Raw genomic sequence first — 25,027 nt, forward strand, 5'->3', positions numbered from 1 at the left:
TAATAGCCTCTCATCTCCCTACCCTATTTTCCCTCCCCATTTTGTCGCCTATGCATTTAGTCCTACCCACTATGCATGTAGGTACCCACCCACAACACTTATGTACCTATCTCTTGGTTGTTTCTCCTACCTGAAATTTTCCGTATGTCTGTCTCCACCAGTAGATTGTAAACTCCTTGCGGGCAGGGATCAATTCTACCAACTCTATAATATTCTCTCCTAAGCCCATAGTACAGTGCTCTGCCCAAAGTAAACACTGAGTAAATACCATTTACTGAGAAAGGTTGTTGAGGTAGATTTGGGGACCATTGCATACAGGTAGTAGTTGAAACCATTTGAGTAGATGAGCACCCCAAGGGAATGAACGCCCCGAAGGAGAATAATAGGGCATCCAGAGCAGAGCCTTTTATGACATCCACAGGAAAAGAGGAGCGGGGTAAAGAAGAACCAACCAAAGTAGACTGAAACAGAACAGCGAGGTAAAAGAAGCAAGAGAGTACTTTGTCAGTGAAACTCAGACCAGAGAGAGTTTCTGGGTGGGGGAAAATGATTGACAGTGTCAATGGCATCCAAAAGGTCAAGGAGGATTAGGACAGAGCAGAGCCCATTAGCCAAAAGAACATTATTAGAGATCATGGCGAGCATGGTCTCAGTAGAATGGTGGGGTGAAAACCAGATTGCAGGGAGTCAATTGGAGAGTTGATAGAGAAGTGAATGCAGCAGGTGTAAGCAGTCCATTCAAGGAGTTTGGACAGGAATGGGAACAGGGAGATGGGGTGGTAGCTTGAGAGTGCAATGGGGTGCCAGAAAACATGAGAGCAGAAGGGAGCATTGAATTGCATTGGTTTATTTTTACCCTTAAAATTCTACAGCTGGCCCTCTACCATGAAAAATTGACCCATTTAATTCCTCTGACCTGGGGTCAACTATTTTGGCTATCCCAATGGGAGATGTGCATCTTTAAGGCATCAAAAGAATAGAGTTTGAGCAAGGAATTGGAGAAGGGGATAAACACTCTGTTTGAGGAGTTTAGAAATGAAAGTGAGATGGAGTGCCAACTGGATGAGGTGGTGAAGCTGAGATTTTTTTTTTTCCCAAAATCGTATAGGCTAGAACAAGAATTGAGGGAAAGGATGTTACTATCAATCTTTCCTTTCCAGGGGTGTTAGTAGTGGTGTTCCCAAAAGTTTGAGATGTTTATAGATATCTTAAAATTGATTACTCCTTAATCAGTCTTGTATCCTGGAATCTCATAAAATTCCTTACTCATATTACACCATCAAATTCTTATCTACCCCACCTAAAGAAACTATGTCCTATAACTCAGTTTAGATTATCTGAGATTCTGGGTTCTAATCCTGGCCCTGCCATTTGTCTATTGTGTGACCTTGGGCAAGTCACTTCACTTCTCTGGGCCTCAGTTACCTCATCTGGAAAATGGGGATGAAGACTGTGAGCCTCAAGCGGGACAACCTGATTCCCCTGTGTCTACCCCAGCACTTAGAACAGTGCTCTGCACATAGTAAGCGCTTAACAAATACCAACATTATTATTCATTTCTCACTTCTCAGATTCATCAGCTACAAATGGGGATTTGATACCTGGTCTTCCTCCTACCTAGAGTGTGAGCCCCATGTGAGACAGGGATTCTGTCTGACCTCATCAACCTGTATCTCCCCAGCATTTAGAATAGTGCTTGACACATAGTATGTTGTTAATGAATTGTACATCGCCTTGATTCTATTTAGTTGCCATTGTTTTTACGAGATGTTCTTCCTCTTGACGCTGTTTAGTGCCATTGTTCTCGTCTGTCCGTCTCCCCCGATTAGACTGTAAGCCCGTCAAACGGCAGGAACTGTCTCTATCTGTTGCAGACTTGTTCATCCCAAGCGCTTAGTACAGTGCTCTGCACATAGTAAGCGCTCAATAAATACTATTGAATGAATGAATGAATAGTATGTGCTTAACACATTATAATTATATTCATTATGGTTAGTAATTGGCAGAGCCAAGATTAGAACCTAGTTCGTCTGACTACCAGGCCCATGCTCTTTCCATTAGGCCATGGTGCTTCTCATATCCCTTTGCAATTTGTTAGAAAAATATCTAAAAGTTGATTTTGACAAGTTTGAGTTTGGAAGTTGGGGAAGGGAGAATGGATATTCTACCTAGGAGAAATTTAGGCTGATTTTTTTTAAGTGAGGTTAAGTCTGATTCACTCCTTTGTACTGACAGAAAAACCTCTGAGCTACAAATATTTTCCTCTGTAAGCATTACCTTTTTTTTAAAAAGCTTTCCCTCTTACTGATCTTAATGAAGTAATACCAGGGGAGTACACTTCCCTCCTCCAATTGCAAAGATAGTGTCGTAAACCAAATAGGCAAACTCTTGTCTTGACTAATTTTCTGTCATTAATCATATTAAATGAGAAAACAGTGATTGTAAGAATAGCCCGCAACCATTACAGAACCCAGGGATCTTTGGAGGTCGCTGTCTGTTACTGAAACAAATGACTGTTCAGGCAATGGAAAGATTTATTGAAGTTTGTAATTCTACATTTATATTTTCAGTGCATCTATAGAGCTCTTCCAGGGGCCAAATGAATGCAGAAAAAAAGAAGGCATTACTAGAATCTTGTTGGCTCGCATTTTGAAGCTTCTGCATTGTCTCATATGCTAACTGATTTGAACAGTCTCCCTGTTTAGCAATGACCTTAGAGCCTGGGCCTTTGAAGATTAGTAGTTTTGCTGTCTTTGGGGTCATAAAATAGTACTAGGTAGTTGGGAGAGCCAAGAGGAAGGCCCAAGTTAATGCAGACTGTCAGGTGACTCCTCAATTATGAAGCAAACAGTACTGTGGTGGTGATGTAGTCAGTTGATGAGTAATATTCACTGAGCACTTATTTTGTGCAGAGCACTACAAGGGAAAGCACAGTAGAATTAGTAAACCTGCTCCCTGCCCCCTAGAGACATACAGTCTAGTGGAGGAGATGGCCACTAATACATATGCAGATTCAGATGAAGTAATGGAGTAAGAAATGTGTACACAAATGCTCTAAGAGAGATGTTAATCAGCGCTTAATAAATCAGTCATGTTTATTGAGCAATTAATGTGTGTGCGGAACACTGTACTAAGCACTTGGGAAAGTACAATATAACTAACATGATTGATTGATTGATGTGACTGCTGAAGTAGTAGCAGAGGGTGGGGCATCAAGTGGGGAGGATAGAAAATAATTACGGAAGGATTCCTGGAGGAGATGTCATTTCAGAAAGACTTTGAAGATGGGATTGTTTTAGTCAAACGATCAATCAATTGCATTTATTGAGCACTTACTGTGCAGGGCACCATACTAAGTGCTTGGGAGAGTATAACACAACAGACACATTCTTGGCCAACAAAGAGCATACAGTCTAGAGTGCTGTATTCATTCTGATAGGAAGGAAAAGGTGTTCCAGGCAGGGGAGAGGGTGGGAGCCACGGGTCCATTTCAGGAAAGTCAGGAACGAGACACAGCAAATAGGTTAGTTTGAGAGGAATGAAGCATGTGAGCTGAAGTATAATGGGAAAAGAGAGTCCGTAAATAGGAGGGAGATAACTGACCGAGTGCCTTAAAGAAAAATTGAAGGAACTGTTGCAAGGTTTTTCGAGAAGTCAATTCTTTCAGCGGGGCTATTGCCCTCAGAGAAGTGCTGGCTGGCCAATGACTGTGTCAGATTTAGCAGCGAGAGAAAATCAATTGTAAAATCACTAATTCATTAATTCCCTGAATGATTTGTTTTTTTCATTATTGTTTCTAAAAATATATGAAGTATTTGTATAGAGTATCGTTCCTTCCTTTGAGAATCCCCTGGACTGTAAGCTTGTTTTCGGTAGGGAACGTGTCACCTACTCTGTTATATTGTACTCTCCCGAGAATTTAGTACTGTTTTGCATTCTGTAAACACTCAGTCAGTTGTATTTATTAAGCACTTACTGGGTGCAGGTCACTGTACTTAGCGCTTGGGAGAGTGCAATATAACGTAACAGACACATTGCCTGTCCATACTGAGCTTACAGTCTAAGGGAACTCAATAAATATGATTGATTGATTGATTGGTCAAGAGTAAATTGTAAGCTTCTTGATGGCAGGGATCATGTCTATCAGTTTAATTATACTCTCCAGAATGCTTAAGAAATACCATTAATTGATTGATTGAGTTCATTCCTAGTAATTAATTTCTCCTATTGTTTCAGAAGAGCTGACAATCATCACAAGGACAGGAATGTGTGGAGAGGACAGAGTACAGCTCCCTAAGGGACAGGGACCATGTCTAATTCTCAACTGTATATTCTTTCTCAGTACTTAATAAATACTGCTACTGCTAGTTTGACTAAGTGATGCACTGAAATCCACCAAATTAGAGAACTGTTCAACTTAGTTGAGTTTTTGAGATGGAGGTTTGAATGGCTTTTTGAGATGGACACTGTTCTGGAGCTTGTCAGGATGAGGATTTCTTTTATGGTATTTGTTAAACACTTACTATGTGCCAGATCCCTTTCTAAGTGCTGGAATAGATACAAGTTAATTAAATTGGACACAGTCCATGTCCCACAAGAGGCTCACAGTCTAAATTCCCATTTTACAGATGAGGTAACTGAGGCACAGCAAGTTAAGCAATGTGTCCAAGATCATGCAGTAGACAAGTGGCGGAAATGAAATTAGAACCCAAGTCCTTCTGATTCCAGGATCATGCTCTATCCACTATACTACACTGCTTCTTGGGGCACTGGCTATGGCCAGATTCTATAAGAGTGACTGCTTTTTGTGTTTGCCCTATAAGAAATGATCTGGAGCCCTTTAGAGTTAAGACAGTCTTTATGAATGTTCATTCCAATTTACCTGAATAAAGCGGCAGGAATTCTGAAAAAAAATGAGACCTTGTAACTAAAATTTCTGAAAGTTTTCTGAATCATACACTCAAATAATCCAATATTTACCATTTCCAAGGCGCTTAGTTTTGACCCAATGTAAATATGTCATTCTGATGAGATTGCCAACAGCCGATATGTTGTCTTCCATAGTTCAACAAACATTGGAATGTCTATTTAGTAATCAATCAATTGCATTCATTGAACACTTACTGTACCAACACTTGGGAGAGTACAATATAACAGAGTTGGTAGACATGATTCCTGCCCACAAGGGGTTTACATTCTAGAAGAGAAGTCAGATATTAAAATAGACTATAGATATGTACACAAGCTCTGTGGGAATGAAGGGGGTTGAATAAAGGGTACACATCCAAGTGCAAAGTCAAAGCAGAAGAGAGAGGGAGTGTGGGGAATGAGGGCTTTGGTGGGGAAAGCCTCTTGGAGGAGAGGAGATTTTAATAAGGCTTTGAAGGTAGGGAGAGTGATTGCTGGATATGAAGGGGGAAGAAATTCCAGGCCAGAGTCGGGACATGGACAAGCGTTTGGCAGCAAGATAGATCAGATGGAAATATAGTGAGTAGGTTGGCGCAGAGGACCAAAGTGAGCATGCTGGCTTGTAGTAGGAAATCAGCAAAGTGTGATAGGAGAAGTCATATTGATTAAGTGCTTTGAATCCAATGATAAGGAGATTCTTTTTGATGTGGAGGTGCATGAACCACTGGAAGTTCTTAAGGAGTGGGGAAACTTAGGCTGAACCTTTTCTGCAAAAATGATCTGGGCAGCAGAATGAAGTATGGACTGTAGTGGGGAGGGAGAGAAGGTGTGACAGTGTAATAATCAATTCAGGATAGGACAGATACTTGAATTAGCATAGTAGCAGTTTGTATGAAGAGGAAAGGATGGATTTTAGCGATGTTGCATATAGGTATACCTGGCAGGATTTGGCAGTATGTGTGTTGAATGAGAGAAATGAGTGGAGGGATATCGCTAAGGTTACAGTGTTAATACAGTACTCTCCACACAATGTTGTTGTTGTTATTTCTAACGTAAATAAATCAGATGTATTTATTGAGTGTTTATTGTGTGCAGAGCACTGTAATAAGCCTTTGGGATAGTACAAAATAACAGACTTGGTAAATACATTCCTTGTAAAGTGGTTGCTTTTTGCAAAACAGTCAATCAAGCCATGATAATAATTGAGCCCTTAAATATGTGCAAAGGACTCTACTAATAGCCTAATACCAATAGGTTAAATAGATGTGATCCTTGCCCTTAAGTAGTTTACAAGGTAGTGAGGGAGCTTAAAATACAGCTGAGAGAGCAGGGATAGGTACAAGGATACTGACATAGACAACACAGTTCCTGGATTCAGTGAGGCTTGCAATCCAAATCAATCAATCAGAGATATTTATTGAGCACTCACTATGTTTAGAGCACTATACTAAGCACTAGGGAGAGTAAATTATCAGACACAGAATTATGAGACACATTCCCTGCCCATAATGTTTACAGTCTTAAGAAGGGAAACGGCTAATTCATTCTAGATTGTGAGCCCGTTGTGGACAGAGATTGTCTCTCTCTGTTGCTGAAGTGTACTTTCCAAGCACTTAGTACAGTGCTGTGAACACAGTAAGTGCTCAGTAAGTACAATTGAATGAATGAATACCCAACGGGAAAAAAAAGGATAAATATAGCTAAAACAATCATTCAGAAACAACCACAGTAAAATCTGCAGCACATCCCCACAAAATGGATCAGGTTTCAGTATTCTCACCACTGCCATCAGGGCTGTCTTCAGTCCAGTAGTCACAGTGTTCGTGAAATTTTAAATGTTGGGAAAATCTACTTCTGCCCAAGGGCACACAGCATGGCATAGTGGATAGAGCATGGACCTGGGAGTCAGAAGGTAGCAGGTTTTAATCCTGGCTCTCCCACTTGTCTGCTGTGTGACCGTAGGCAAGTCATTTCACTTCTTTGTGCCTCAGTTTCCTCATCCCAAAAATGGGAATTGAGAGTGTGAACCCCAATGGAAGAGGGATTGCAGCCAGTCCAATTTGCTTGTATCCATCCCAGTGGTTAGTATGGTGCCTGACATGCAGTATGCACTTAACAAATACTAGAATTATTATCATTAACAAATACTGTTAATGGTGATGCTGGTGTCTGCCATTCTGAGATCTGAGTTTGACTGTAGCCATCCGTCCAAAGTTTTGGTAAACTACACTCAGTTTCATACTAACTCAGATGCATTTCCTGAAGCCCTGGGCCTATTCAGATCCAAAGCAAATTGAATAGCCCAGATCAAACCATCCTGAAGGAAGGATTCAGAAGGCAACTCTACTAGCCAATCCAGGAACTGGCTCAGATATGCTTATATATCCAAACCTGGCTTTGCTACCAACAAAATGCAAGTTTAAATCCAACACAGACCTGCTGCTCACTAAATCTCACAATACCAGGATGTGGGGCCACCCTCTAGAATTTAGAGTTTGTTGGTTCAGCATAAATGAAAGGAAAATGTTTTTCACACAGTGGACAGTAGGTAGTTACCATGGAATTTTTTATTACAGGAAGTTGAAAGCCAGAAAATATAGGTTCAAGAGAGTTTTTAGTTTTTTAATGGTATTAGTTAATAATAATGGTGGTATTTGTTAAACGCTTACTATGTGCCGAGCACAGTTCTAAGCGCCAGGGTAGATACAAAGTAATCAGTTTGTTCCATGTGGAGCTTACAGTCTTAATCTCCATTTTACAGGTGCGGTAACTGAGGCACAGAGAAGTTAAGTGAGTTGCCCTTGGTGACACAGCAGACAGGTGGTGAACCCAATATTAGAATCCAGGTCTTCTAACTCGTAGAGGAATTTGTTGAGCAAAACCCTTTGCTTTATCAAGGAGGTGAAGAGGCTGCTGCACTCTTTCATCCTATGAAGTATAAAGGTCATTTGTCATTCGCATACCTTACGAGAAGTGGTCGTCATGTATTTTCAGTCATTTTTAGAATTCCTCTTTTACCGTTTTGTCACCCCACTCAGATTTTTAAGCCAATAACTGGGGCATATTTTCCCTAAAGTACTTTGAGCTCCCTGATTTTAAAAAATTCCATATAAATACAAAGTGTCGTTTATTTAACTCCGAAGTTCAAAATTCAGTGTCATTTTTACAACTGGCATTTGGAATGTGAAATCTTATTTTCACTGACCTCTTTAGGCTTCCAAATTCTATAGCAAGCTACACAAGTGCTTCCTCCCATGGATTAATCATCACATCTGCATTTCATATTTGGAATGTCCAAGAAAAGATGATTTGACAAGAGAGTTTGCAATTTAGCAATCCATACCTGAGAGCCACTGAGGAAATGAAAGAAGTTGGGGAATAAACAATCAATCAGTTGTATTTATTAGCACTTAGTATGTGCAGACAACTGTACCAAGCACTTGGGAGAGTACAGTGCAACAGAATTAGCAGAAATGTTCCCGGCTCATAACGAGTTTAAACTCTAAAGGGGGAATGAAACGACCTACCAACAACTTTTACAGTAAATATTTTTTTGTGAGGGCTTAATGAACATGACGGTATCCATTTAATAGGAAACCCCACCCATTCAGCTCATTCCAGCCATGTGAAGTAGAGGTCATCAGACCGACCCCTCTTGCTTTCAGTTCTATCAGCCTAGATAGAATATGAGAGAAATGTCAGAATTTACTTATCAGATTTTGCTTCCAAACTGTTCTTTTACGGGGTAAGTGCTTTGAAATATAGCGGTTTATTTGTGTCAGAATAGCTATATTTTAGTGGGGGTGTGTGTGTAAAACAGCAATTGATCATTTTTACAATAGGCTCTCTTATGTTTAGCCCAGTGAAAACCCTGAAGAAGTATTTAGTTCATGCTGAGATGTTATTGATGGGCGAAGAGTGGAAAAGTGTAAACTGTTAACTGCCTGTCCTTTAATCTACACACTAGTTGATAAACAGTTCCTTGCTGTGAACTAGCTGATAACAACCTGCCCTCAGGAGAAGATTTTACCAAATATATAAATGAATAATTATCCTTCTTTGGCCCTCATAAAAATCAGAAAATACAAAAAGAATGAATTATTGGAAAATTATTTGACAATAACTTTGGAAGAGTTATTGTAATTTGCGCTGTCATTTCTTGTTCTATAGCCCACGGTGTGTAGTGAAGAAAATTTAACTAGTTTAATACTTTATCTTCTCCAGCACTTTGTCAATATCAAAACCCTTTGAAATAAATGATTTCTCACAAAGGGAAATATTATTTCCATTCTATAGATGAGTAAATTCTATATATAGATATATAGATGAGAAGCAGAGTGGCTCAGTGGAAAGAGCACGGGCTTTGGAGTCAGAGGTCATGGGTTCGAATCCTGGCTCTGCCACTTGTCAGCTGTGTGACTGTGGGCAAGTCACTTCACTTCTCTGTGCCTCAGTTACCTCATCTGTAAAATGGGGATTAAGACTGTGAGCCCCACGTGGGACAACCTGATTCCCCTATGTCTACCCCAGCACTTAGAACAGTGCTCTGCATGTAGTAAGCGCTTAACAAATACCAACATTATTATTCTCCCCCGATTAGACTGTAAGCCCGTCAAACGGCAGGGACTGTCTCTATTTGTTGCCGACTTGTTCATTCCAAGTGCTTAGTACAGTGCTCTGCACATAGTAAGTGCTCAATAAATACTATTGAATGAATAAATTGAGGCAAAATAGTTTATAATTTACATATGAGTACAAATGAGTCAATGGAAGAGCTAGAGCTAGAACCCATGAGATCTGACGCTCTCTTGTGCTCCTTACCCATTGCCTAAACCCAAATGTGACCATTTCCTACATTTTACGACTCCATAGCATCTGTTCTTTGGATACTTGTCGATCATTCAAACCCAGTTCAGTCAGTGATTAATTCATTGTTCTGATCACTACATTTGACCCTTTACCCAACTCTTATCTGAGCGTCACCTCAAAATGACACATTTTCCCTGGATTTTTAAAGCACAAAAGTCAATTTCGTTATATTTTAAAATGAACCTCTTGTAATAAAATAGGGTTTATTTGTATCACTGAAACACTGAATTTCTAAAATATTTTTCACAGTGAAGGCATACATTTGTGAAAACCTAGAGAGCAGGTTGAAGCAGATGGGTATCTTCTCAGCATAACCTAGTGGTAAGAGCATGGGCTTGGGAGTCAGAGATCGTGGGTTCTAATCCTGACTCCGCCACTTTGCTGTATGACCCTGGGCAAGCCACTTAACTTCTTTGTGCCTCAGTTACCTCATTTGTAAAATGGAGATTAAGACTGTGAGCCCCACGTGGGACAACCTGATTACCCTGTTTCTACCCCAGCACTTAGTACAGTGCTTGGCCCAGAGTAGGTGCTTAACAAATACGATAATTATTATTGTTATCAGTATTATTAATTAAAATTAGTCAATGGCATTTATTAAATGCTTACTGTGTGCAGAGCACTGTACTAAGTGCTTTGGACAGTACACTATAAATAGAGGAACAACTTGGCCTAGTGGGTAGATCGTGGGCTGGGGAGTCAGAAGGACCTGGGTTCCACCACTTGTCTGCTGTGTGACCTTAGGCAAGTCACATCATTTCTCTGTTCCTCAGTTACCTTACCTTAGCTGCCGCCTACGGCCGCCACCCACCCCGGACAACTTCAGGGCCCCCCCGCCGCCACAGGCTTATTTGGTCATGAGCTCTGGGACTCTCTCGGCCGCTGGCCGCTTGACTTTGAGTCTGATCGGGTAGGGTCGGCTCGTCCCCCGACCCTGTTCATCGCCTGCTTATTAACACTATTGTAGTGTGCCTTACTGTAGCAAGTTGCTATATTAGCGATCTCGCTTGTCATTGTTTATTGTCGTCAGACTTTGAATTTGATCAGGTCGCCCCTTAATCGAGTCTACCCCCGACCCTGATCATCACCCCCTTTATTAACACGACTATATTGTATCATACTGTATCATGTTGCTATATTAGCACTACTGTATTGTATCATACTGTATCATGTTGCTATATTACCGATTTCATTTATTACTGTTTATTGTTGTCAGTGCTGCCACCCACCTCTCTGGCCTCGCCATGTCTCTCCTCCCCCCCTCCCCCCTCCCGCCCCTTCCTATCCTCCCCTTCCCCTTCCCCTCTCTCGCTCAGCTCTTTCCCGCTCTCTCCTCTGTTTCCTCCCCGCCCCCCCCGCCCTAGAACCCCACTTTACCAGCGCTACCCCTCTTCCCCCTCCCCCTACTCTTCCCCCCACCAAACCCCCTCTTCACCCCCTCCCCCCTTCTATCTTCCCCACCCATGCCCCATCCCAGTCCTCTTGTCCCACCGCCACCCCTCATCCCCCTCTCCCCGTCCAGGGCCCCGCCACCTCCTTCCCATCCAAACCCTCCCCTCCCCCCGCCCTTCCCCCCCTCCTCCCCTTGCACCCACAGCTACTTTCAAGTGTGGCCTCTGGAACCCCTGCTCTATTACAGGCAAGCTACCTTTCATCCATGACCTTTTCCTCTCCCGCTCTCTCCTCCTCCTCGCCCTTTCGGAAACGTGGCTCTCTCCCGAAGACACGGTCTCCGCCGCCGCTCTCTCCAGCGGAGGCCTCTCCTTCTCCCACTCCCCCAGACTCACCGGTAAGGGAGGAGGCGTCGGCTTCCTCCTCTCGCCCCGTTGCCGCTTCCGCACTATCCCTCCTCCCCCCTCCCTCTCCTTCCCCTCTCACGGCTTTGACTACCATCTCTACGCAGATGACACGCAGATCTACATCTCCGCCCCTGTCCTCTCCCCCTCCCTTCGGGCTCGCATCTCCTCCTGCCTCCGGGACGTCTCCACCTGGATGTTGGCCCGCCACCTAAAACTCAACATGAGCAAGACTGAGCTCCTCATCTTCCCTCCCAAACCCGGTCCTCTCCCAGACTTCTCTATCACCGTGGATGGCACGACCATCCTTCCCGTCTCTCAGGCCCGCAATCTCGGTGTCATCCTTGACTCGTCCCTCTCGTTCACCCCACACATCCTATCCGTTACCAAGACCTGCTGGTTTCACCTCTACAATATCGCCAAGATCCACCCTTTCCTCTCCACCCAAACGGCTACCTTACTATTACGGGCTCTCGTTATATCCCGGCTAGACTACTGTGTCAGCCTTCTCTCTGACCTCCCTTCCTCCTCTCTCGTCCCGCTCCGGTCTATTCTTCACTCCGCTGCCCGGCTCATCTTCCTGCAGAAACGATCTGGGCATGTCACTCCCCTTCTTAAACAACTCCAGTGGTTGCCTATCGACCTCTGCTCCAAACAAAAACTCCTCACTCTAGGCTTCAAGGCTCTCCATCACCTTGCCCCTTCCTACCTCTCCTCCCTTCTCTCTTTCTACCGCCCACCCCACACGCTCCGCTCCTCCGCCGCCCACCTCCTCACCGTCCCTCGGTCTCGCCTATCCCGCCGTCGACCCCTGGGTCACGTTCTCCCGCGGTCCTGGAACGCCCTCCCTCCTCACCTCCGCCAAACTGATTCTCTTTCCCTCTTCAAAACCTTACTTAAAATCACCTCCTCCAAGAGGCCTTCCCAGACTGAGCTCCTCTTCCCCCTCTACTCCCTCTGCCATCCCCCCTTTACCTCTCCGCAGCTAAAGCCTCATTTTCCCCTTTTCCCTCTGCTCCTCCACCTCTCCCTTCCCATCCCCACAGCACTGTACTCGTCCGCTCAACTGTATATATTTTCGTTACCCTATTTATTTTGTTAATGAATTGTACATCGCCTTGATTCTATTTAGTTGCCATTGTTTTTACGAGAGGTTCTTCCCCTTGACGCTGTTTATTGCCATTGTTCTTGTCTGTCCGTCTCCCCCGATTAGACTGTAAGCCCGTCAAACGGCAGGGACTGTATCTGTTGCCGACTTGTTCATCCCAAGCGCTTAGTACAGTGCTCTGCACATAGTAAGCGCTCAATAAATACTATTGAATGAATGAATTATCTGTAAAATGGGGATTAAGACTGTGCCCCACGTGGGACGGGGACTGTGTCTAATCTCCTAAACTTGCATCTACCCCACTGCTTAATACAGCACCTGGCACACAGAACGTGCTTAACAAATGCCATAAAAAAAAGAAAGAATTGATAGACATGTTCCCTGCCCTCAGCAAGCTTAATCTAGAGGGGAAGATAGACATTAATATAAATTATGAATATGGATATGTACATAAGTGCTGTGGGACTGAGGGTAGGGTGAATACCAAGTGCCCAGAGGATACAGCTCAATGTGCATAGATGACACAGAACGGAGAGGGAGTCAGATGGCAAAGTTCATATGCTGCACTTTCAGGAAATAGTTATGCTGGAAGAATGAGTGTTTGAGCTTTATTTTCCCCTTTCTGATTCTTGAATAAAGAAAATGGTCTCTATTTGTGGCTTGACTTTTAACTAGCTCTACTTCCTTGGAGGTCTCATGCTTGGAAATAAAAGTTTGGGAAGCAGCCATAGCTGTTTAAAAAAGAAAACTTTGCAAAATATGTATACTGGCCAGTGATGGGCCAGTGAATTTTAAGCCTGGGGCAGGAGAGCCAATTCCCTCCCTGCTTCACTGGGATATCTCTTTGGAAAGAGAAAAGCACAGTCCAGCCAGACAGCAACTCTCCCCTTGATTCCCCTCTTGGAAAAGGTGGCCTGCTCATGCCCTGCCCCTAAGAGATCAGGGACTACACCTGGGAACAACTCCCCAAGCCAGCCACATCCCTTCTAGCCATGGTTTTCTAGCAGGTGCTGTGGCAACTGCTATAATAATAGTGGTATTTGTTAAGTGCTTATTATGTGTCAAGCACTCTTCTAAGCACCGGGGTAGATACAAGCTAATCAGGTTGGCCACGGTCCCTGTCCCACATGAGGCTCACAGTCTTAAATCATATTTTACAGATGAGGTAACTGAGGCACAGAGAAGTTAAGTCACTTGCCCAAGGTCACTCAGCAGACAAATGGCAGAGCCAGGATTATAACCTGGGTCCTTCTGATCCGAGGCCCATACTTTATCCACTAGGCCGTGCTGCCATAAGCCAATCCTTAAGCACCTTTACAGCTACAACGGCCAAGGGCAGAGTGCTCTGGTCAGCCTCCAGCAGGGCAACCCACACCCTGATCCCTCCTGTGCATGGAGACTCTCCTCCTTGCCCCCCACTGTTTGATGGCAGCCTTAGGAAACATGGATATCATAAGATTAGAGGGGACTCCTCTTGCATCTCCTTTGGACCGTGGAGCAACTACTTTGTCCCTCTGTCTTTGTTCCATTTTGGGTGGTAGTCATATCAGGGGAAATTTCAGGAGAGCACTGATGACCCCAGGGGCGAAGAGATCGCCGTACCACTAAACATGAAGCTTGGAAATATTCTTTTCTTCCTTGATTGATGAGAGAGAAGCAACATGGCCTGATGGATAGAGCATGGATCTGGGAGTCAGAAGGACCTGGGTTCTAATCCTGGATCCACTACTGATCTGCTGTGTGAACTTGGGCAAGTTACTTCACTTCTCTGGGCCTCAGTTCTCTCCTCTGTAAATGAAGATTAAGACATTCTCTTTCCCTCTTCAAAACCTTACTTAAAAATCACCTCCTCCAAGAGGCGTTCCCAGACTGAGCTCCTCTTCCCCCTCTACTCCCTCTGCCATCCCCCCTTTACCTCTCTGCAGCTAAAGCCTCATTTTCCCCTTTTCCCTCTGCTCCTCCACCTCTCCCTTCCCATCCCCACAGCACTGTACTCGTCCGCTCAACTGTATATATTTTCGTTACCCTATTTATTTTGTTAATGAATTGTACATCGCCTTGATTCTATTTAGTTGCCATTGTTTTTACGAGATGTTCTTCCCCTTGACGCTGTTTAGTGCCATTGTTCTTGTCTGTCCGTCTCCCCTGATTAGACTGTAAGCCCGTCAAATGGCAGGGACTGTCTCTATCTGTTGCCGACTTGTTCATCCCAAGCGTTTAGTACAGTGCTCTGCACATAGTAAGCGCTCAATAAATACTATTGAATGAACATTCATTCAGTGGTATTTATTAAGCACTTACTGTATGGAGTGTTTACTGTATGCAGCGCTTAGGAAAGTACAGTACAACAATGAAGAATGACAATCCCTGCCCACAATATGCTCAAAGTCTAGAGGTGGGGAGACAGACATCAATATAAATAAACAGGCAACAATTTAAATAAATAAAATTACAGATAAATACATAAGTGCTCTAGGGTGAGGTGACAGGGACTGTGTAAAACTTGTACCTACCACACTGCTTAGAATAGTACCTGGCACATAGTAAGTGCTTAAACAAATACCACAATTATGATTATTTTGAATTCGGACTTCATTCATACCAATGCACTTATGTATCAGTGAGTTTTAAAAGTGACCAGTATGAACAAAGGGAAACCTCAGCAGATTTAAGATTTGAATTCAGAGATAGAACACAAATTATAATAACCAGATTTATCTGAGAAGGGCATGAATGGAAGCTTCTCTGATTTTCTGTTCATAAAAATCACAACTCTATTTTGTGGGTGACTTCATATCAAACTGAGTTAGTGATCTAAAGAGACATGGAGCTTTTGAAATTCCAAGGAGGTATTAAATTTCCCACCCCAATAGTATTATATGTTTAACTTGGAAGTCTCACATTCATAACTCATCCTGGATCTTAAAAAAAAATGAAAAGAGGGAGGAAAGAAAGGAAAATCATCCTCCCAACATACACACACCCCACCCCCCTACCCCCCCATCGAAAAGAACTTCAAAGTCATTATTGTTCCAGTGTGGTTAAACTTCTGCCTTTGTTCCTGTGCTTAATGAGGTTCTGCACTCCTGCAAAGAGGATAGACACCATCCTGCAGTGACTGAAGAGACAGCCAAATGCTTCTCTGCAATTCGGAGTTGACTAAGTGTTTATCTTCTTTATAGGTGGGAAGGAAAGAATGAAAATGAGGTGGGACGATGCAAAGAGACCGGCAAGATTCATGTGACTGTGGACCTCAAGTACTATAGGCCAACTGAAGTGGTAAGAGAAACCCTCCCAGCCTCCCGGGCGAATAATCCAATCACTCAGCCAATAAATTGCTACGTTTGGCGAGCTGTCTGTGAAAGTGGTCTAATTGAACTCGTGTTGCCACTCTTCAAAAGCAGCTCTCCATTCAACTCCTGGCCCCCCTTCTGCTCCCAAACTTGAACCGAACTTGAAATGGGATAATCTTCATCAGAAAATCCATTCAGAGGGGAAAAATGGGCAGACAAAATGTTAATTTGTAGGAAATAGAAATCCAATCAGTTTTTGAAGCTGTCCTTATTGAGATGATTTTCAGATTGTTAAAGAAGAAGAATCACTGTACTTTTCTAAGACCATATGATTAAGGGGCTGGCTTCATTCTTGAACTCCAATCCAAAAATCACATCTAAATATTTTAAGGCACAAGTCCCAAGGGGTTGGTTAGAGTGTAAAATGTACTCTGGAGGCAAAGGAGAAAATATTTTGTAATATAGAAAAGAAATTCACACCCATTGGATTATGTTTTGGAAGATATTTAAACTATGTATGAATCATATTTTTGAAGGGTTTTTTTGAGTGTTGAGGTATCAATGATATTCCTTTACTGAGCTAGATATAGATCTATAATTCAGTACCTAGAGTTAAGTGGAATAGGGAAACTCCCATAGAGATAATAGAATGGAAATCTGGCTCACAGTGCACTTTTCAAAAGGCTTCTTTCAAGAGTAAATTGATTTCATACATCTTCCTACACCAAAGGGGAAAAAAAAACCTAATAAAGGAAATAAAGGAGTTGGCACTTAGAACATAGGGGTGTAGTGTCAGTACATTGTCCTGGCATGGGGAGTGGCCCAGGCCTTTTACAAACAGTGAACAATAGTTCACTGTGCTAATGGAAAGTGGGTGTGCCAAGAAGAGGATGTGCTCTGTCTCCTGAGGAGGAAGACACCAGCCATCCTACTGCTGACCCTGCATCAACTGTCTGTGGATCCACTGACCAGTGCAGGCAGTAGTTTCCTGATTTGGTTGAAGTGCCTTGAGGATTGCAAAAAATCACAACCGTGAGGATATCTGTATAGATGGGGGGGGGGGGGGGGCGGGGCAGGGAAGGGTGTAAAAATGATTAATTTCTCTAGTAATTGAAACATTTAAAGAGTCCATAGAACTTCCAGCTTTTATAACAGATGAAATGTGGTGTCTCACAGTGACACAAAAATAGTTCCAAAAGCTAGGAAGTCATTAAACATGACTTGTCTGTCATCCTTACTTAGGCAAGGTGTGGGATTGATAAGGGCCCAGAACAAAAGAAATTGCTGAACAGGAAAAGGGCACTTGTCCCAATGAGTCTCTGTTCTCTAAATCAATATCAACCCCTCTTTCCTGTCTCCTCACTGGGTTCCCCCCAATTTCTTTTATTCATTTAGGTGACATCATCATACCTGTTCCTCAAATGCATTTACTCAAATGTTGTGTAAAGCTATTAGTCCATATATAACCATTCTTCACCCACCCCTCCTTTATTCCAAACTTTCTGACTTTGAAAAATGTCTCGTGGTTTTAAAGACTTCAGCAACAAGAACCCATCAGCTTAGCTTACTCTGCTGTTCCACTGGGCTGGCTTCTGTGTTCACAGTAAACATTTAACCCCTTCAGTCAGACCTCAGAGCAACAAGTTTTAAGATTATATCCTTCCTGTTGAAAGGCGACCAGAGCAGCCCTACAAATGAGCTCTCACTTGTGCTTTGCAGCAAGAATCAGCAAACCTCACAGTCCCAGAGATCCATTTCAAAAGAGTCCTGAAGAGCATTGCGGCTTAATCAATCAATAGTATTTATTGAGCACGCAAAGCAGCGTGACTTAATGGAAAGAACTCGGGCCTGGGAGTTAGAGGTCGTGGGTTCTAATCCCAGCTCTGCCACTTATCAACTGTGTGACTTTGGGCAAGTCACTTAATTTTGCCGAACCTCCGTTACTTCATCTGTAAAATGGGTATTAAGACTGTGAGCCCCACATGGGACAACCTGATGATCTTGTATCTAGCCCAGCGCTTAGAACAGGGCTTGACACATAGTAAACATAGTAAACAGAAATGTAAAAAAAGCACAATAGCATTAGTAGACATGAACTCTGCCCTCAAGTTTTCCCCTAACAGGAAATAGACACTAAAATGATTTACAGATAAGAGGAAGAAGGAAATGAATATGTGAGTGTTTAGAGAATAAGCCCGTTATGGGCAGGGAACGTGTCTGCTAATTCTGTTGTAGTGTACTCTCCCAAGTATGTAGTACAGTGCTCAGTATATAGCATTGATCAATGGATTTTAAGTAATAGAGTATATCCAAAAGTACACAGATGATTGTAAGACATAACCAAATTTCATCAGAACAGTCCCTAAATGAGGTGTGATATCTTCCATGTCTCTGTATCAACTGAATGTCCCTTTCAGACCTACCCACTTGCAAGCATCCCTGAGTTATAAGTGGGTCCTGTGTTTCAGATGGTGTGTTCAGTCAGTCAGTCAGTCAATCACTCATATTTACTGAACACTTGCTGTGTGCCAAGCAATGTACTAAGCGCTCGGAAGAGTACAATGTAACGATATAACAGACACATCCCCTGCCCACAACGAGCTTACAGTCTAAAGGGGGAGATAGATATTAATACAAATAAATAAATTACAGATATGTGCTGTGGGGCTAGAAGGAGGGTGGTGAATGAAGGGAGCAAGAGAAGCAGCGTGGCTCAGAGGAAAGAGCATGGGCTTGGGAGTCAGAGGTCATGGGTTCGAATTCCGGCTCGGCTACTTGTCAGCTGTGTGACTGTGGGCAAGTCACTTAATTTCTCTGGGCCTCAGTTACCTCATCTGTAAAATAAGGATTTACTGTGAGCCCCACTTGGGACAACCTCATTACCTTGTATCTACCCCAGTGCTTAGTACAGTGCTCTGCACATAGTAAGGGCTTAACAAATACCAACGTTAAGTCAGGGAAACGCAGAAGGGAGTTGAAGAAAAAGAAAGGAGGGCTTAGTCAAGAAAGGCCTCTTGGGGGAGATGTGCCTTCAGTAAGCCCTGTGTTCCAGATAGTGAGACTGGAAAGGACCTCTCTTTGGAGGAACAAGACTTTGTAACATTAGAGGAGCAAAAAATCAGATCCTCCTTAAGAAGAAATAAGGGCACTCCTTTAGGGAAAAAACAAAACCCAAATTCAAGTAGTGTTGCCTCCTTTTCCATTCACTTTAGCTCAGGTCTTGGGCATTTGTCCTACTTGGAAAAACTTGAAGTTTTCCATAGAGGGGTACCTCTATAAGAACTTGATAATCACCCCACCCTCAGCTCCACTGCAAGCTTGTTGTGGACAGGGAATTTGTCTACCAACTTTGTTGTATTGTACTCTCCCAAGTGCTTAGTACAGTGCTCTGCACCAGGTAAGTGTTAAATAACATTGAGTGATGGATTGGAGTGAAAGTCTGATGTTGATATGGAGTCTCTGCTTTACAGTATATGTCGTCTTCTGGAAGAACTTGAAGCTTTGAAAAGTATTCTGCTCATGTTCTGTACTCCCTTTCATTTGCCTGTTAATAGATTTGATTGTATTAAATCTTGACATAAATCCCATCTGAGTATGTTGATATACATATTTATCTAGAAAATGCTGTGTTTTCTATCAGTGAAATTCCATAGAGCCAAAAAAAAAACCCGCTACGTTTTCCAGATAAGTGGAGATCTTGGGAATCAGCGCAGATTAGCAAGTAAGTAGGAAGCAAAATTAAATCAACGTTTCTGCCTTACAAAAAGTACTTTGCTTTATTCACTTTTTCTGCCAAGCATAGCTTAATTTTAATTATTTTGAGCACATTTTTGCAATGTTCTAGTAAATGCTAAGTGTAGTGGGCTAAAGTCAGAGTAATGCAAGACCTCACTAGAGAACTATTACTTAATCTGAAAAGTAAAGCAAAACCACTGGGAGTTTCATTGTTTGAGAATGATTGAGTTCACAGATTAACAAATAACAAATTGGTGAAATAACTCATTCTATTCTCAATATGTAAATTCACCCACAAAACATACCCTTTGGTGGGTGTTCTGTTTCTCTCTAGTTTTTGGATAAACCAATTCTCTGTCTCTGAACTTTGTGGTTCTTGAACAAGAACTGTACAACTCACAATCCCACAGGTAGTTTGAACCTTATAACTGTTTTTTGGTTCCATTTACCTTCAAAATCCAAATTCTTTCGAATTAGGTTTCATTGTTCCTTATTTCTTGCTCTGCTTCCAGCTTTTTGATCTTCGACTACTTAATCATCACATACTTGATATGGTTAATTCTTTATATGTATTAAAAAAAAAAAGAGAGCCCAGACCTAACACCAAGGAAGGAGTAACTTCAAAGACATTCAACCAAGCTAATTAAAACAACACCTTCCTCCAATAAAAACATGTTGCCTGTTTCTAATCTAATTAATGTATGCTTGTTGAGCTGTGCCTTCACAAACTGTTTCTAATATTTTTCCACAAATGATGTTAACTGGCCTGTAATTGCTCACTAGCTCATCTCCCTGTTTAGAAGAATGATGTTTAACACTTTCCAGGCCTTGGGAGTCTGATCAGTCTTCAGAGGACTTGAAAAAATATCAGTTGGGACTTCCCTCATTTCCATCCTCATAATTTTAGCAGCGTGGCTGCTAAATGAGAAGCAGCGTGGCTCACTGGAAAGAGCACGGGCTTTGGAGTCAGAGGTCATGGGTTCGAACCCCGGCTCTGCCACTTGCCAACTGTGTGACTTTGGGCAAGTCACTTAACTTCTCGGTGCCTCAGTTCCCTCATCTGTAAAATGGGGATTAAGACTGTGAGCCCCACGTGGGACAACCTGATTTCCCGGTGTCTACCCCAGCGCTTAGAACAGTGCTCGGCACATAGTAAGCGCTTAACAAATATCAACATTATTAATTTTAGGAAAGTTCAATATACTCCAAAGCTGGCCTTGTCTGTCCCTAAACAAGTCCCACTGGGAACAGATATTCCCACTGGTATCCAACACTTACCCTCCCCTAGCAGGAAACAAGATCCTTCCCTCACTATCTCTTCATCTTTTCCAGCCCTGCTAGACAGAAGTCAGTTAATCCGTTCCCTTCCTAATATATCTGGTTTACAATTCTCTAATCCTACCTCCTACCCCCACACTTTGGGGAGGTGAGACAGGGAACAGTAGAGAAGAGTAGAACCGTTTCCCTTACGTGTTCTGAAACTCTACAATATGCAGTGGCTGAAGAATCGTACTAGCGTAATAATCATAATTCTTTTCAGTTGTGACTTCTCCCTGCTTATTTTGGATATGGTTTGTATGTTTTTAAGTATTGTTTATATATTTTTAAGCCTCTTGCTTTATTGCTCCCGCTAATCTTTACATCCCTTCTTAACCACATTGGCCTCTCTTGCCCTTTGCCTCCTTGGACTTAACCAAGAGAGCTTTAAGTTTCAGTCTTTTCAAGTGTTGGTTAAATGTTCCGTTGTATGTTTCCCATACTTCATAGGATCCCAATCAGAATTCCCTGGGGTGTATCACATTCCTCCTCAAGTTATATGCATTTGTGTAGTTTCCTCTGGTGCAGTCAATTTTATGAGTATTTCATAGCTAATGAAATAGTAATTATATTCTGATGCAACTCCCTCCCCCTCTTTATCCTTCCAACTAGATGCACACTTCCTCTTGCTTTTTCACTGTAGGCCCTTGTCCAATTATTATATTCAGAATAAGATAATGTCATCACATACTTAATTAGAAATACTATTTCTTTAATGCTACATCCTGTACTTCTCATTTTAACTTTTGGGGGACTAAAGCTTAAATTGAAGGGGAATACCTATCATATTGGGCATATGTGTTAGAGAATGAATATTTAGGTAACTGTTCCTTTCTCATTAATAGAGTGTTGACCATATTATAGACCTCTCCCAAAATCATTTCAGAACTTTTGGTTGTTCTCATGTTAAAAATGCTTCCTTCAGAATGATTAGGTTTTTGAGCTCAACTTGTGGGCAGGGAATGTGTGTTTGTTTTACTGTACTCTTCCATTCATTCATCCAGTTGTATTTATTGAGTGCTTACTATGTTCAGAGGACTGTACTAAGTGCTTGGGAGGCTATAATACAACAATAAACAGATACGTATCCTGCCCACAGTGAGATTACAGTCTAGAGGGTGGGAGACAGACATTAATATAAATGAATAAATTACAGATAATAAACTAGAAAGTGCTTCTAAGCTGTAATAAGAGGTTCCAAGAGGTTAGTACAGTGTTTTGCCCACAGTAAGCACTCAGTAAATACGACTGAATCAACATCACCAGGATCATCGAGTGGTATTTATTGAGTGCTTACTATGTGAAGAACACTGTAATAATAATAATAATTGTGGCATTTGTTAAGCACTTACTATTTGTCAAGCACTGTACTAAGCGCTGGAGTGGATACAAGCAAATCCATTTAGACACAGTCACTGTCCCACATGGGGCTCATGGTCTTATTTTATAGATGAGGGAACTGAGGTACCGAGAAGTCAAGTGACTTGCCGAAGGTCACACCACAGACACGTGGGATAGCAGGGACCCCTGACCTTCTGACTCCTAGATCCATGCTCTATCGACTACGCCACGCATCTCCTACTGTACTAAGCGATTGGGAGAGTACAATACAATATAATACAATAGATTTGTTAGACATGTTATCTGCCCCCAGTGAGCTTGCAGTCTACCTCTTGTGTGGTTAAAGTGTAGCAGGAATTTTGAGAAGCCCAGCTTTTCTTGATATCTCCATATCTCTTGCTTTCATTTATATTTGCCTAGATTTGGGTTCTGGTATTTTAAAATTACATTGTTCCAATCCAGCAAATTCCTCATGGTCTACAAAATTCATATTTAGCATTCAAAATAATTCCAGTTAATGAGTCACATCAATCTCTTCACTGTATGTTCACTTTGGAGATGTGGCTACCTTAAAAATAATAATTATTATTGTGCCAATTTTTAGTGCTTACTATCTAGACTGTGAGCCCATTGTTGGGTAGGGATTGTCTCTATTTGTTGCCGAATTGTACTTTCCAAGAGCTTAGTACAGTGCTCTGCACGCAGTAAACGCTCAATAAATACTATTGAATGAATGAATGAATATGCCAAGCACTGTACTAGATGCTGAAGTAGATAGAAGATAATCAGTCCAGACATTGTGCCTGTCCCTCATGGGACTCCCAGTCAGTGTAAGAGTGAGACCGGACATTGAATCCCCATTTTAAATGAGGAAACTGAGCGCCAAAAAAGTGAAGTGACTTGCCCAAGGTCACATAACAAGCAAGTGGCAGGCCGGTATTAGAACCCAGCTCTTCTGACTCACAGTCCTGTGCTCTTGCTACCCAAGAATGGGAATTTCTACCCATTTCTGCTTCATTCTTGAAAAAGTTTTCATATGAGAGTCAGATTTTCCTAGTGCATGGTTCACTTAGCCATAGAAGACACAGTGAAACTTAGAACTAAAAGGGTGCGTCAGTGTATATTTATTTTGGGCTTCCATCAATCTTATCCCTTCCCTCCCTCTTCTCCCTTCCCCTATCCCAACTTCTTTCTTCATTCATTGTAACATTTGAAAGGAAAGCCCTGCAGCTTATGCAAGTGCTCTTGGCACAATGCCTACCAATTGAAATATCCACAATAGGTCTTCTAATTTCCAAATTTAATTATGTTGGACAGTTTTGGTGGTTGCCAGCAAGGATCCGACATGCTTCTGGAAGCAGATATATAAACTTTGCAACAGGGAATTACTGTATAGAGTAAATTACCAAAATTTCTTCTCATATAACTGAGACTTTAACTCTTCCAACCAAAACTTTTTTTTGGAAAAGCAGATTCGCCCCATCCCAGGCTTGGCCTTGAATTATTCAGTATTCAGAATAGTGAACCTAGGGTGAACTGTGCAAGACTTCGCATGAACATTTTGCTTTCTTACAAGTCAAGGTAATTATACCCCAGTGTCCTCCATTCTCCCATGGCTTGAAGTGTCTGCATAATTATTCTTGATTTTCTTTCCCAAACATTTGCCATTGGCGAACATTACACTCTCAGCTGTCACTTTTCATCCTAGCCATAGCGTGATTTTGGAGGGGAAGGATGAGCTCCTAGTTGGTCATGTGTCTCTGTATTTAGAGTGCAAGCTCTCTGATTCCTTAAAGAAGAAAGGCAATATATAAATATAGGATGCCTAATTCCATGCTCTTATTATTTTAATGATTCCATCATCATCATTACAGTCCTGGAAGCTGGTGACTATGCTACATAGTCTCTCAGAGAAGCTCTTCAAGCTCATAAATGCCTTAGTACTTCTCTTTTCTGTTTGTTTTTCTGCTTTGCAGTTTCCTTTCTCATTTACAACAGTGATATAGATAAGGAAAAAAAATCTGGACCTTTTTTCATCTGTATTTCTGGCCAGCCCAGTGCTCCCTGGACTATGGGTAGAACGTTGATGGATGCAGTACCCAGAAAGGGCCTAGGGCACCTCTTTCAAGTAATTCTGATTCAATCTTTTAAAAAACCCTTATGGCATTAAGAGAACCAGGATTCCAGGATTTGGGAGCTCCAAGCTCTGCAATGATACACTACATAATACGTTATTGTCATCATAATAATAGTAGTTGTGCTTTTGGTTAAGTGCTAACTATGTGCCAAACACTGTACTAAACACTGGGGTAAATACAGGATAATCAGATTGGACGTAGTCTCTTGTCCCACTTGGGGCTCATAGTCTAAATGGGAGGGATACCAGGTTTTGAACCCTGAATTTACTAATGAGGTAGCTGAGGCACAGAGAAGTTGTGACTTTCCCAAGGTCACACAGCAGACAAGCAGTGGAGCCGGGAATAGAACCCAGGTCCTTTGACTCCCTGACCAGTGATCTTTCCACTAGGCCATGCTGCTTCCATGCTGACAATCTGTTCATTCCTTCCTCCCACCAAGGTGTTGAAGAGGGGCCAGAATCTGGGGACGCCCCTGCTGAATCTAAATTAGGCCCTAAAAGTGTAGGGCCAAATCTGACCAGA

The 25,027-nt window shown here is 42.2% G+C and overlaps 1 protein-coding gene across 1 annotated transcript in view; it reads left to right on the forward strand.

Annotated features, from left to right (window-relative positions):
* Window positions 1-25,027, forward strand: part of GMDS (GDP-mannose 4,6-dehydratase) — a 566,781-nt gene that overhangs the window by 442,643 nt on the left and 99,111 nt on the right. Inside the window, exon 9 of the mRNA XM_029054026.2 lies at window positions 15,864-15,960. Coding sequence (XP_028909859.1) covers window positions 15,864-15,960 — 97 coding nt within the window. The remainder of the gene's footprint in view (window positions 1-15,863; window positions 15,961-25,027) is intronic.

This window comes from Ornithorhynchus anatinus, chromosome X3 (genome assembly GCF_004115215.2).
Source record: "Ornithorhynchus anatinus isolate Pmale09 chromosome X3, mOrnAna1.pri.v4, whole genome shotgun sequence".
Taxonomy (NCBI): domain Eukaryota; kingdom Metazoa; phylum Chordata; class Mammalia; order Monotremata; family Ornithorhynchidae; genus Ornithorhynchus; species Ornithorhynchus anatinus.